This window comes from Amblyomma mixtum, chromosome 2 (assembly GCF_055824585.1).
Source record: "Amblyomma mixtum isolate Tamu chromosome 2, ASM5582458v1, whole genome shotgun sequence".
Taxonomy (NCBI): domain Eukaryota; kingdom Metazoa; phylum Arthropoda; class Arachnida; order Ixodida; family Ixodidae; genus Amblyomma; species Amblyomma mixtum.
In genome coordinates, this window is record NC_143013.1 from 172079936 (window position 1) to 172094027 (window position 14092).

The 14092-nt window shown below is 47.5% G+C and overlaps 1 protein-coding gene across 1 annotated transcript in view; it reads left to right on the plus strand.

Moving 5' to 3' along the window:
• Positions 1-13975, plus strand: part of LOC149361620 (uncharacterized) — a 53551-nt gene extending 39576 nt beyond the window's left edge. Inside the window, exons 4-7 of the mRNA XM_089568118.1 lie at positions 398-581; positions 7138-8198; positions 12240-12499; positions 13765-13975. Of these exons, the coding sequence (XP_089424244.1) occupies positions 398-581; positions 7138-8198; positions 12240-12499; positions 13765-13975 (1716 nt within the window). The remainder of the gene's footprint in view (positions 1-397; positions 582-7137; positions 8199-12239; positions 12500-13764) is intronic.
• The last annotated feature ends 117 nt before the right edge of the window (positions 13976-14092 follow it).

Sequence of the window (14092 nt, forward strand, 5' to 3'; positions counted from 1 at the left end):
CGCAGGCGCTACTTGCAATTTTATATTTGTTGCCAAAGGAGCACAAAGGACAACTAGGAGAAACAATGTGGATAATTGCAGTCCTCCGTACGCTTTTGTGACGCGCAGATATAATCGATGATGGTATGATTAAGTAGATGCGGGTGTGCTACACGAAGAGCTGAATGCGTATGGCTATATTTTTATGAGGTTGCCGCATTTTTGGTGCGAGAGTATACAGCAATGCCTTCCTTAGTTGCTCTGATTTATGTTGTCGTCGATGCTGCAGCTTAAGTCAGCTACAGTCATGCGCATCAGGCTTTTTGACAGCGGCCGCTTCGTGCAGGTTAGTACTGTAAACCCAACGGGTGAATTGTGTCAGGCTGGTGTTGCGACTGTGGCGCTCATGACTTCGCAGGCTTCAGTCACCGGAGAGCACAAGCACACGAAAGGGCAGCAGCATCACGACGAAAAGCAGCGGCAGCCGGAGGTCAGCCCCGAAGGAGCTCGTCAGGGTCAATCAGGTGCACATGCTGCGGAAGCCGTCGGTGCGGACGGCGCCGCACGCACGAACACAGTCGCCGACTCAAACGGGCCACTCGGTACGAACACGAGTTTTTGTACAGAAAAAAGCTGTTACGCTTAAGTTTATGGAATGCTCAGCTGAGAAACTGAGGGGTCAGCTATTACACTGGCATCACCGCTAAAACTGAAGCCGTTCATGCCGCGGAGTCGATGGACTGTTCAGCCGGCGCCGGAGGCTGGAGCCGTTTTACCATTCCTTCGGATTGCATTCCTTCTCTTTCTTCGTCATTGAAGCGGGCGCCGCCACTATCTCTTTACCGCCGTGAACAGCCAGTTGGCGCTACGGATCACTGTAGTGACAAACTCGAACGAGAAGAGTAATATTATACCATGCAGCGCCTCCTTATGTTTAACGCCATGCAGTCGTACCAGCCGGTTTCAGAAAATCAAGACCTCTCCTACTGCCCTCTCATCCATTCGTCCATTCGCTAGCTTTCGTGCTTGTTCTGCACATGTAGTGAAAGGGTGAGAGCATCCAGTAACTAGAAACATACAATGGGAAACGGATGAGCTCAACTTTCTTTCTCTTCATGAGGCCGATTATAAGCTACGCATGTTACCATCTGCTACTCTATGTCGCTATGACGTAACTGACCACCTTTGCACGTAAGTGGCGCCAGGCAGCGACGGGTAAACGAAGCGAGGAGTCCGAACGGATCCAGCAGGATAGCGAAGCTAACCATTTTCCTGGCACTGGATTACTGTTAACGACTTAAATGTTCTGAAGTGCCCATACTTTCGCGTTTTTCGTGAATAGTTCAAAGCTCGCAATATTTTGGCCACGCGAATAATTCGCGCAGAAAAGATTCACTTAAGATTCGGCGATGTGGATCTCTGATATAAGCGCATTCTTCCCCTCTGGAATCCAAGTGTAAAGTGCGGAGGCATCTGTACCCATGGTTCTTGATTCGCCGCCGGCGTTTCTGGTTGTTCAGAATTTCCGGTGGCCCGATTTCTGTCTCTTTGCTTCTTAACGTCGAACGTCTCTCACTCGCCGCGAACTGTCAGGAACTCGGCGACAAGTACAAAAACGGTAATTGCTTTTGAAGGCCTTTTCCAGTCAGGTTCTTTATTCGTCGCATGAACGACGTGCGTGTTTGATGGAAAGGAATGTTTAGGGTCGTGGTCCAGGCCGCGGGACTCAGCAGGTGTCCTCCCGAAGATGTCCTGCTTTTAAGGAAGAACAGCCTTTAGTGTGTTTTCTCTGCCTACTGCCGAGTTCGTGCTAAGGCAGGGTCCGCGAGATTAGGGCACCATGTCGCGTTAGCCACGTAGCTTCTGCAGCGTCAAAAAGTTTGCGGGCGACAAAGAAGAGGACAGTCCTAAACGCACTGCCATGTCCACTTCGCGAAATGTTCTTAAAATACGACTTCGGCGAAATTAAGAATGTGCATGCTGAGGATTCAGCGCACATTAAGGAACAACAGGAAATCTAGGTTAATTCGGTGCCCTCCATTGCATAGAGTCCCGTACAGCTAGGCGTTGGATTTTTCGGTTTTCAGTTTTCATGATGGATTGTTTTCGGTGTTTATTTCAAAACGCAGTTTTCGTTTTTGTTTTAACCTTATTTTCCACTAATTGCCTTTTTTTTTTTCGTGATATAATGTGGTAATACAGTGCGGTCAAAAAAATCACTTTACTTTACCTTCCTTGTAAACATGAGCATTTGATTTACTAGTAATTACAGCACAAATGGCCGTTAATGACTTAGTAAATCACTGATTAGCCGTGCTTAATTGCAAAAAAAAACTCTATCGCCAAAAAAGAAGTGATGTAAGTTAGAGGATAGAACCGTTGAACAAAAACGCAAAATGAAGATCATTTCTAAAAGTCGGGTTGGCACTTCATTGCGCCCAGCTGTTGACCAAGTGGGCGGGGCATCAAGTGGTCTGCCTGTTGACAGCGATGGAACTTCAAGAACATGGCAGCACTTTGTAAAAGTTACGCATGGTTGCGAGCGTCCTTACATGCAGTGGAGAAACGTGCTTAGCAAATCAACTGCGGTAAACGGATGACGACAGCGTACAGTGCTACACTATAGCAGACGACGTTCGTTGGCGATGGGGAGCCTCTCAGTCCGCCTGCAGATATACGTTAGGTAGCGGAGCGATTGCTAAAAATGCACAACTGCGCTACTTAATCAAACGGCACATCGTTTCACTACGACCATGACTTCCGCTCACAGTTCTGTCTTTTGACTGTGCGTAACACCTACTCAGCGGCCAACTAGCTTCAGTGCGCATGTCAAGAATCCTGACCTTTTCAAAAATTTAATTCGGTGTACCTTGGCCATTTTTTTTCTCCAGCTTAAACTTAAAAGTACAATCCCTGCTTATAACCCACGTGCACCTCCGGGACGTTCAATACCACACTGTAGCAATTCATTTCAAGAGCTCTGACCAGACAAGGTGGACAACACATTCGCTGACCTTCCACTCATTTTCCACTAAGGCACAGATGAATTGCCTAGAGTTCCTTCTTGCATGGCAAACAAAATGTACGAAACAATAAAGTCCTCGAAATACACGGGTAAACAGTGCGTGTCACGCTCCTTGAAGTGCGACGGAAGGCTGCAGACATTGCTCCTTTTCCTTATCGACTAACATTGCCTCCATTAATTGCCTGCAGGATTTGTTGTCGTACATAAAGAACACGGTTATTTAAATGAGGGGCGATGACAACCGCAGTGGCGGCTACGAATCGCCAGTTGGAATAACGCAGGGTCCATCGCTCAGCCTCGGTGGTCCTTCAAGCAGGTGCCGACGCGCCGAGTGGCGTGTCGCAACACCTCACGAGGAGAGATTAGTGTACACAACGCCCTCAGAGTACTTGAGGAAAACCACCGGAGTGTTTTGCTCTATGTTTAGCCTTCAATGCCATAGGTATTGTATCAAATAGCTTTTTGGAGATGCTGTCCGCGCGAGTAGAAACGAGATAGTCATCCACGTATGGAAAAGCTCTGACAACCAATCAGGGTCAAAGGTAAATTCTCTCGCGCTGTCTATTCAGCGGAAAAAACTATTGGCAGGTGTCAACTTTCACCTTATGCACAGTCCGGATGCCTGTTCAAACGATCACCACTTACGTTCACTGACTGCGAAGGACAACAGAAACGACAAAAAATCTTGACGTTTCGATCGGAACTCTGAATTTGCGAAGTACCAGCCTCGTCATTATTTTGGGTTATGCATTGTCTGACAAATCACGAGCTCGTAATGCGGCAAACAACAAAAATCTAGTGCATCCGAACTCAACAGTTTCAGACGGGGTTCACAGGCAAATTTTGGTACCATCCGCGACACCTTTGTGTTTCTTCAAATTTGTTCGACGCTGTGAAAGATTATCCTCCAACCTTGCGCGCATTGGTTCTTTTTCATTGGCAGGGTGTAACAAAATCATTCGTAAGGAGTGTTTTGCTACGTTACGGGGTTGCACTCCATGCTGGCCGGGAATTTAGTCCAGTCCTGCTACAGGTCACCCACAAATGGCCCTTGACTGTATACCAGCCTGCATTCTGAGTAGACTCTGTTCCAACTCTCTTATCCCGAACTTCCCATTTCTCCCAACCAGCGCTTTGGTTCAACATAAAGTGTACTGGGAAGCCTCCCGTTAAATTCTAACTGCGCATAAGTCGAATACCCTTTCACCCCCACCTTAGTGTAATAATTGACGAGAGCCTGATGAAGTAAGCCTTTTTCACGGCCAAGTTGCTTCATGATCTTTGAAATAAGCGCGCGCTTGATTTACAAAGAGAGAGAGAGAGAAAAAAAAAGACTAACGACGGGATAATGGCGCGCGCAACTTCTAACTTTACTGACGGCACATGAAGTCAGGCGTGCTTTTATAGCCGCCGTAATAAAAGCTCTTAAGCTGCGCCCTTTTAATATTAGTGGCCTTTTCTGCCTCTATTTCCGTCTGTTAAGTGCACACTTAACTCGCTTTCGCGAGGGTCCACTCGCTTTCTCGTGTACCTCACTGGCCACTTCGAGGGACGGAATGCAACAATGAATGCTCCGTTCTAGATCTGTTACGTGCACCGATGTCGGTGCACGTTAAATAACCCCAGGGGGTCGAAATTTCCGGAGCCCTCCACTAGGGCGTCCCTCATAGCCTTAGTCGCTTTGGGACGTTAAACCCCATAAACCAAACCAAACCTAAACCAAACCTAGATCTGCCTCAACCAGCGCTGCCTCGCGCGGGCAAGCGCGGACCAATCAAACTCCTGCAATCGGCACCGTCTTACCGATGTGAACGCGGTTTCATTCTCGCTTCGCCGAGACTACAGCAACCGCGATCAAATCTCTTTTGCGAAAAACATGCGAACATCTTCAATAGAACGGAATTGAGTGCCTTTAAAAAAAATGTCCGCGAAAGTTCGCGAAGTATTCGGTACGTTGCATTAGATGCAACATCTCTCTTCGCCTGCGTTTCATGTTAAAACCACGCGGTATAAATTGTTCGTGGTAAAACGAGTGAGGAATGGCAACATGCGGCATAAGTCGAAGCATGCTGTGGGCACTCTTGTCCTTTGCATACCGGTCCGTCGCACACGTCGCAGATAAAAGGGATTCGTCTGCTGGTTCAAAATTGAGAATATTAGAAGGAAACTTGATCAACTGCAGACGTTACTGGTCTTTCTTTTTTACATTCCAGACGCATCGTTTATGAAATTGCAAAGTGTATTTGTTGAAAAGAGCACCAGCGCTTCGGTATGGTGAGTTAGGGTAATTAAAGATACAGCGCTGATTTAAATTTCAATTCTTCATAAAGTTCCGCTAGGCCTAAGCCAGACTGCTCGTCATTTGCAGCGTTCAGGAATCTTTACTGGCGTATTCAGGCATCGAACCCGCAAAAGAACCTACACTCTAAAAAAAAAGGTAGTTGAGGTTACTACATTTTAGGGTAGTAACGACTGTCACATATATGACTACCTAGGTAGTAACTGTACGTAGTAACTGCAAGGTAGTAACGTTTACTACCTCTCAGTAACTGTACGTAGTAACTGCGAGGTAGTAACATTTACTACCTCTCGAGAGAAAACACCTTAAGAAATAATCTGACTTTTCACATTAGAATCGTATGCATATAAGACAGTAATAGTGCAAAATAAGAGCAAAAAAAAACGAGCAAAAACAAAAAAGGAAAAAAAAGCCCTGCTTTCAGGAGGATTCGAACCGCGGACCTTTGACTTCCTATGCTGAAGTTGTTTCTGTACTTCCTATCCTACCACGCTAACCACTAAGCCACGCCACCAGACATTAACTTGTTAACTTATGTGCCGTGATATGTGCAGCCACAGTTGTTTCTTGTTCTTTTCATTGCGTGTAAATGTGGCAGCAGCATCTACATTCTCGCACGGGACAACAATGTTGTTGAGAAGGACCTTTCAGTGGCTGATGGCCAATGACATAAGGAAATCTTCTGTGTTAACGAAAAAGAGTCTCTGCAGAGTTTTTATTGTCGAAAGACATAAATACCTGACTTCGTGGTGACTTTCTAATGTGTCACAAGGAGTGCATGAACACGACATCAGAAACTCAACGCCCACTTTTGTGCATCTTGTAGTAAACCAGAAGGAAAAATGAGCACAAGTCAGGCACAATAGCTTGGGGTTGGTGAAAAAGTGCAATTAAGAAATCAAACTAAAGAGTGGAACACATACGCGCTGCGTATATTGTATTGAAAACAAAAAACAGCACTGGCAATTTTGTTAGATTTGCTGCCAATTAGGAAACCCTTTTCATTATATAAAAACATGGTGCATTGAGTAGCAATGTCACCGGGAATGTTAGTATACGTACACGTGCATATTCCGATCATCCATTTCCAGATCAAGGTAGTAATGGATACTACCAGGGTTATAATGAGGTAGTACAAGTGTAGTAACTGCCAAAAAAAACGTAGTAACAGCAGAAGTTACTACCTTGTTACTACTTAATTTTCTTTCGAGTAGTAACAAGGTCGTAGCAACATAGTACATAGGTAGTAGGGGTTAAAAAAAGGTTGTAACAGCAGCCGTTACTACGTTTTCACTACCTTTTTTTCTAAGAGTGTAGGAATATGGTCATCATGAACCTATAGGCTGAGGTAGTTAGATCTGGTACCGAATATTCAACTCTCAGAGAAAACCGAAGCATGGATGCTGTGTCTTATCGTTGATAGTAACCTAGGGTCGCGATGAAAGGTTAGCACAATGACGTCACCGGAGCGACGAGAATCGCATCGTGTGGCTGGCGCAGAGCCATGCTTCGGGAACACGCCTGGCACTTGTTATCGGCGCGTTGGTAACCACAGCGCCGAGCGTAGTTTTTTTTTTTTTTTTCAAAGTTTCAAGATGCCAAACCAACTAGCCCGGCAACATGCCTTGCTGAGCGTTGCTATCTGCAGCTCCGGTAGCACGTCAAAGTGCTGCTCTTTTTTTCATAGCGATTGTACTTTAAGAACTATATGCGACCAAGCTGCGCTGCCAATACTGTCCTAAAATACTGATCGTCCTGGTATTAGTTGCACTAAGAGAAACCAAGTTATCCGCACAGCCTTCCAATCATGTCACTTGCTCGTCACTCCCTCAAGGTGAAACCGAAGCACCAACGGCCACAGCCGCGGATGAGCACCAACCCGTGGCAGAAGACAATGCTCGCCATGGGACCAGAGATGCACCGAACCCCAGAAACAATAACCAGCATAACGACGGAGCAAATGACAAGCCTCAGGCTTCGGGCGGTGAGAAACAGCGGACAACCGACGGCGACAAGCGCGCCGTCGAAGGTGACGACGACGGCGCGAACGAGGATACTAAGACTATAAAACGTGGCGGAAAGAAGGACGGTCAGAGACGACGGTCAAAGCAAGGCGCGAAGGACGACCCAAAAGGCGGCGGCAAGGAGCCCGCCGCGCGCTCGGCGATCAAGAGGAAGTCCAAAAGGGCGGGCAGCCAACACAACGTCGCCAGTCCCGACAAAACGGGAGCGCCTTCGCACCCCGACGAATGCTTAAGCACGACAGCTGCGCTGAGTATCCTCAGTCCCGCAGGGGCTCCGAATGACGAAACGCCGTTAGGTGCAGAAACGGCGGCGAGCCCTGGGGCGATCTTGAGTCCGGAGGCCTGCCCGTCGGCCATGGCTAGTCCGGGACGCAGCAGCCGGCCGCTCGATGAGAGCGCTGCATTCGAGTCGCGCCGGCGCAGCAGGAAAGGATCGACCAAGAAGGACCGCAAGAGCCTCAAGAAGGATCGCAGGTTGGACGCGGAAAAACGTGCCGCCGAGGAGGGCGCCGATGCCGTCAAAAGTCCCGACGCCTGCAGCCCCTCCGCCGGCGAAGCGCCCTCGGCGGACGCTGGGCCCAAGCCCGACACTGGCGCGCAGGCGACCTTGAAGACCTCGCCGCACGAGCGTGGTGGTGTCGCCAGCCCCGACTTAGTCGGCTCTCCTAGCTGCGTGAAGAGTCCCCCCAGCGATAGCCAGCCAGAGGCGGGTTCCGATGGCACGTACGATCCGTCCTCCGTCACGTCCCCGACTGGACCGGCACCCGGTGACCAGCAGAACAAGGCGTCGTCGGATAAAGCGCCCAGCGTCGCAGAAAAGCGCACGCTGGTCATCCACGAGAGTCCTTCCCATCTGGCGGCGGCCAAGGAGGTAAGACAGGCGGGCTGAGCCACTCCGACTAGACAAGCGAGACAAGCCTTTAACGCAGCGTACCGTGTCGTTACTTAGAAACAAACTCTAGACACCTCATGCAGGACGGCTGAGTCGGACGCACCTCAAACTGCATACATGTCGACTTGCGAGGATCGAAAAGTGTGGTACATATGGGTCATACTAACTACCTGTTATTCACTGTCATGTGGCGCAACAGCGAGCAATTTTTAATTCGTTCCTCGGTTAATTATCTAAGAATAATTTTGCAGCCCCTCTGATATTAACTTTAGGTCAAAGCCTGTACAGCAAAGTTGAAGAGGCGGTTTAGAAACAGCCGATTCGTTTTATTTTAGCAGCGTGTCACCTTAGTGTTCAAAAAAGCCCGCAAAGCGCGAAAAAAAATTTCACTGCGCTCTTGCTCTGCCGCATTGTAGCGCTCGCAACCGAGTTATGAATGAAAGAAGCCTGTGCGTGACCTTTTATTTTATTTATTTACTTATTTATTTGAATTCCCTGCAGCGCCTTGACAGCATACCACATGTCAAACAAACACGGGCTACCCCGTCAGTGATACATGGCCATGAAGAAGAAAATAGAAAGTAGCGGTACCAACTGTGTGTAAACACGTCAGGTTTACTGGGGGTACCAATGCAAAACAGAGAAAAGGCGATAAAGTGTATGTGAGCATTCACGCACGCCTTAGGCTGGACAGTAGTGCACGAAAAGCATTCTCAGACCGACATTCAACAGCAGCATGAGGCAGCTTATTCCATTTATTGATGGTATGCGGAAAGAAACAGTGCTTGAAAGCATCAGTACGACATTGCGTCTCGCGTAGTTTCCATTCATGATCGCAGTATTTCGATGTAAAATTTTATTTATTTATTTATTTTATTTAATTTAATTATTTTGTTTACCTTGTCGAAGTGAGCGGCCGCCAGTTTCAGCACCGGCCTAAAAGTACGCCAGTGCCTTCTTCTGAAACATGAAAACTTGTATTGTTTTTTTCAACGTTACCTCAAAATCAAAGACAACAGTAGCAAGACCATCACTTTCCTATCAAATGTTCCCTTAATTTCTGTAACTTCAAGTGGCGTTAGAATTGGTCAGCAAGTTCCAGATGATAATCCATTGCAAGTAACTCAGCGCGAAAGGGTGTAGAACATTCCATTTCCGTTCCGCGGACAAGGTAACTGCAGATGACATCGTTATCACTGCAACAACTACACTGAATTAAGTAATTACCGTTGGTTATGTGGCATAACACAGGAAATTTGTTTTTATTTATTTATTTATTTATTTATTTATTTATTTATTTATTTATTTATTTATTTATTTATTTATTTGGTGCTCGAAATTTTCGGAGCCCTTCACTACGGCGTCCCTCATAGCCTGAGTCGCTTTGAGACGTTAAACCCCCACAAAACCATTCAAAAAAACTAAAAGGAAATTATTACAAATTTTCATAATTTCTTTCGGTGGCCCTTAAATTTATTGCTTATGGTAAAGCAATGTGTCCCCTTGGCATGCATTATTCTTACTTTAATTTCAATTCTTATTTAATCAGCTTTGCTAAATAATTCAGCGTTTTTGTTTCCAATATACCTCTGAAGGAGTCGGGTCTGCGGTTTTAAAGACGTTCGACTCCTCCGGTGAACCACGGCTTGTTTCGCTATTGGCAGCAAACGAAGATTTTAGACGCTATACACTCCCCTACGGGTGCATTAAGTGCGTTCCTAAAAAGCTGTCATAGGGCCTCAACATTTTATCATGTACTGACAATCAAAAACTCCTGATAGTAGCCCTCTAGATCTAGGCGTGTTGGCTGTGTGATAAAGGCCTATCTGTGGACTGGCAACGGTGCATGGCTTCCTGAACGATATACGAGCTAGATCAGCGTAATAGTCTCTAACACCATGTAGAGCCAAGGCAGTCTGCACCATGCTGCTGTAGTTCGAGCAAATTTAATCGAGTCTTGAAGCTGTATCTTAGTACTGCTGAGCTGGGAAATCGGCTGACTGATACTAGGCCGTCCTTGGCAACCATGCTGTTAAATTCAAACTAGTGAGCAGACCGACAACTAGCAACGGGAAGATTGTTAACCAGACGCACATGAGGCATGTTGAAATCGTCAGAAAGATAGTGTCACAGAGCGACTGTCGCGGTCCAATGTTGTTGTCACCTGGACTTCGATAATATGATCCCCAGCGCAGTATGTTCACGATTGTGTAACATGCTCACGCTATACACTTTCATATACAACATAGCTTATTTTAACTTGGGCGCATGGGAGTGCTTCATCGACTAAAAGAAAAACACCGCCACCATGCTGGTCCCGGTCTTTCCTATATGCCTCAAACCCAAATGAAACGACTTCTGCATTACTGACGCTTTCATCCAGCAAAGATTCGGTACCAATTACAACTTGAGCTTCCACCGATAGAATAAGGCTAGCAAGTGCGATGATTTTATTTTTTGTGCTCCTGCAGTTCATTAGCAAAAAGTTTAGTTCATCATGATGATCTGTTTGTGGGAAATTGGAATAGAAGCCACTCAGGCGCCTGTCTCCATCTATGACAATTGCGCTATCACTTTTCGACTTAACAACAGTGTCAGATAACTGCGTTATAAACGTACCCACAGCCGTAAAGCAAGAGTTTGTCGTACAGTGTCTTGTAGGAAGATCTTTCTGCCTTCACAAATTCCAAAAAAGTTTTGCGAGCCTGGCGCATGGGCAAGGAAAGATCTCGCACAGCGTAGTTGGTAATATTCGGCATATTCCCTGAAGCAAGAACAGATTCTTTTTCTTTAAAAAGGCGGAACTTCCCAACAACCTCGCCTTTTGCATTTTTCTGAAAACGACCAACCCTATGCGGTCTTTCAATGTTGCATTTTTTTTATAGTTACGGCCAAATTCTCCAAGCATAAAGAAATGGCCAAGTCCTTGGATTCATTCCATGTTTCGGCCAGGTGATTAGGCCGAAACCCAGGCAGTGGCCTTGCGGTAGATGCAATGAATTTGCATATTTAAACTATTCTAAGAGTTTGCGACCAATCTTAATGCTTTAGCACTGGTTTATTCCACTATTTAAACTATTCCGTTTCTTGAAGATGTTTGTGTTACAGGAATGACGACAACGCCTACGCTGGTTTTTCTGCGGCACGGGGTCCTTAACACTATTGCTTTAAAAGTAAGGTCAAGTAACGCTGCTAGCTTCGCCTAATCTCTGAGTTCGTTAGATTATTCGTTCTTGGTCTGGCACCTCAACAACTTACAACGCCTATGACCATACTGCTTGTTTCTGTTGTGTCCCGTATGTGAGTATCTGCAATGCGGTCTACATAATAATAATAATAATAATAATAATAATAATAATAATAATAATAATAATAATAATAATAATAATAATAATAATAATAAATGAGTCATGAAAGAGCACAAGTTCACTTCTGAAACAAGCGACTTGACTAAAACTCCAACCTGGCAGCCTCCAAGTGCAATGCCGCTGATATGAGAGAGCAGCGTCGCCAAAGCTTCTTGAAATCAATCTTTTATGCGATCTTCAGGCTCAGAGAGGATGAACGGTGTATTTAACGTGGCGCCACGCTCGCTTTACAAAACATGCACGAAGCTCCTCTACAAATACGAGGAATTGTACATAGCCATTCTAAAGCAATATGAACCAACTTGCCCAACAACGCATCCTGCATAGCCATTCAAGAAGCCAAGAAAAAGGAATGGGCACGAGCAGGGCATGAAATGCGATGCGAAGATAAATAACCGATGGTCCCTATAGGGGTAACGGAGTGCATTTCAAGAGAAGGCAAGCGTAGCAATTTACGGATGAAAGTAGGAAGTTTGCGGGGATAGGTGCCCGGAAGCTGGCACGAGATAGGGGATTGACATGAGAGAGGCAGTGGGCACAGCTTCGCTGATGATGGAGACTTTAGAGGAATCCTTCGAGAACACGACAAAGCCGTGCCCCTCGCACCAAGATTCAAAGCGAAGGCTGACTAGAGCGTCACTTCTGTCGCCAGCGGCACGCGTGCTTCCCCGCCGAGCGGAATGCGACGGAGCATGCGACCCGCGCCCAGAAAGAGGCCTCGGCGGACGACCAGTCGCTGACACCCGTGGAGGCCCCAGGGCCAGCGATGATGCAGCGGCGCGCCTCGATTCTGAGGCAGCCGGGCGCCGTGCCCCGCTTTGGGGGCGTCGGCCGAGGCGCTGTGGGCCGCGGCAGCCTGGGCCGCAGGGCGTCGGTGGTCGACTTTGGCGCCGACGAGTACGCCGCATACGTGTGAGTATGCGCATGCGCCCACTTGGCACGCTATCAAGGTACGAAGGAGAGAGCAGCAGTTACTTGAAGAAAGGAAACCTCCCAGCCATACTGCTCCGCCCGGGGGTGAAGAAGTGACAGTGGTAGTTTCTTTCACCACAGTCGGATACAACTGAAGAACGAAGCGGATTATCCCTTTCAAAGAACCCTACATCCAACGACGTCGGCCGATTCTCGTGAGCATGCTAGCGCCAAAGAGATGAAAAGGAATGGTCTTCTCCTTCCATTGTCTGGTCTAGTCCCCTCCCTGGATTGTGACGCCGCTCCTTGCACTGTCACGCTAGCAGGGTCATGAGAATCAACCGACGCCATTGGCTGGTAGGGGGTGTGGGAAAAGCCGCTGCGTTCTTGACTTGCATCCGACTATAGCTGCTCTCAGGTTCATGAACTCGGACCGCGGCGGTCGTATTTCTATGGAGGTGGAATGCTACAGGCCCGTGTACTGCGTGATATCAGTGCACGCTAAAGAACCCCAGGTGGTCGAAATTATCCGGAGCCCTCCAATACGGTATTCCTCATAGCCTCAGTCGCTCTGGACCGTTAAACCCTATTAAACCAAACCATCATGAAACACGATCACGTGGCCACAGCCTGCACACTCCCGCAACTTTTTTTCACGTTTAGTGTATGAACATGTGATGCTAGTCTGTTAGGGGTATTCTGCTTCCTCTCAATACCTACTCCACCTACAACTCCAATACTACTCCACCTTAGCGGGGCTCCCCTAAAACATTGGACCAACACCTTTCCCACTTCGAGTTATTGATCAGTTCGCTCTCCCCCTACCATATGCTAGCTGTCCTGGTTAGCTTAGTTGGAAGGGCGACTGCTCCGGTGAAGAGGTGGACCCGGGTTCGAACCCTTGGACCAGGACGAATTTTTCTTTAACTGCGAAGTTTCAGTGGAAGCTGTATAGTTTTCCTTTGTAGCCGTATGGCTGCGCTTGGATGGATGTCAATGAGTAATTACTCCCTTATTACAAATCTACTCCACCTTGGAGGATTACTACAACATTGGACCAATGACTATATTCCGTGGTTATCAGCGAAAAGCACATATTTTCCTTGCGTCCAATTAAGTTTCCTTGGGACGAATGACGGCCCTTGGAACGTTTTCATCTTTTACCTAGAAGTTACAGCAGAATTCCTTTGTTAGCGATATGGCTGTTCCCTTTCACGTGGGAGCCCCGTGTACATGGCTTCTGCTTGTTTGGCGCGCGTGCGCAGGCCCGGAGACGTGGTTGAAAAGCCGCGCATCCTGTCGGACACGAGCGTCTCGACGCAGAGCGCCGCGGGGGCGGCGGCATCGACGTCGCCCGACCGCCGCTCGCTTCCCCGGAAGAGCATCTCGCTGCGCAAGGCGTCGTCGCGGGAAGAGTCCCGCGCACCCCGGCCCGCCTCCTCCTTCGGTATGCCGCTCGCCTCGTCACTGCGATAGGTCCATCTGCACGTATGCGCTGTTTACGTCGGTTGAAGGGTGCGAAAGACTGATACCGCTCATTCAATCACTGTCACTCAGTCAGCCACTCAATCAGTCAATCCATCAGTCAGTCAA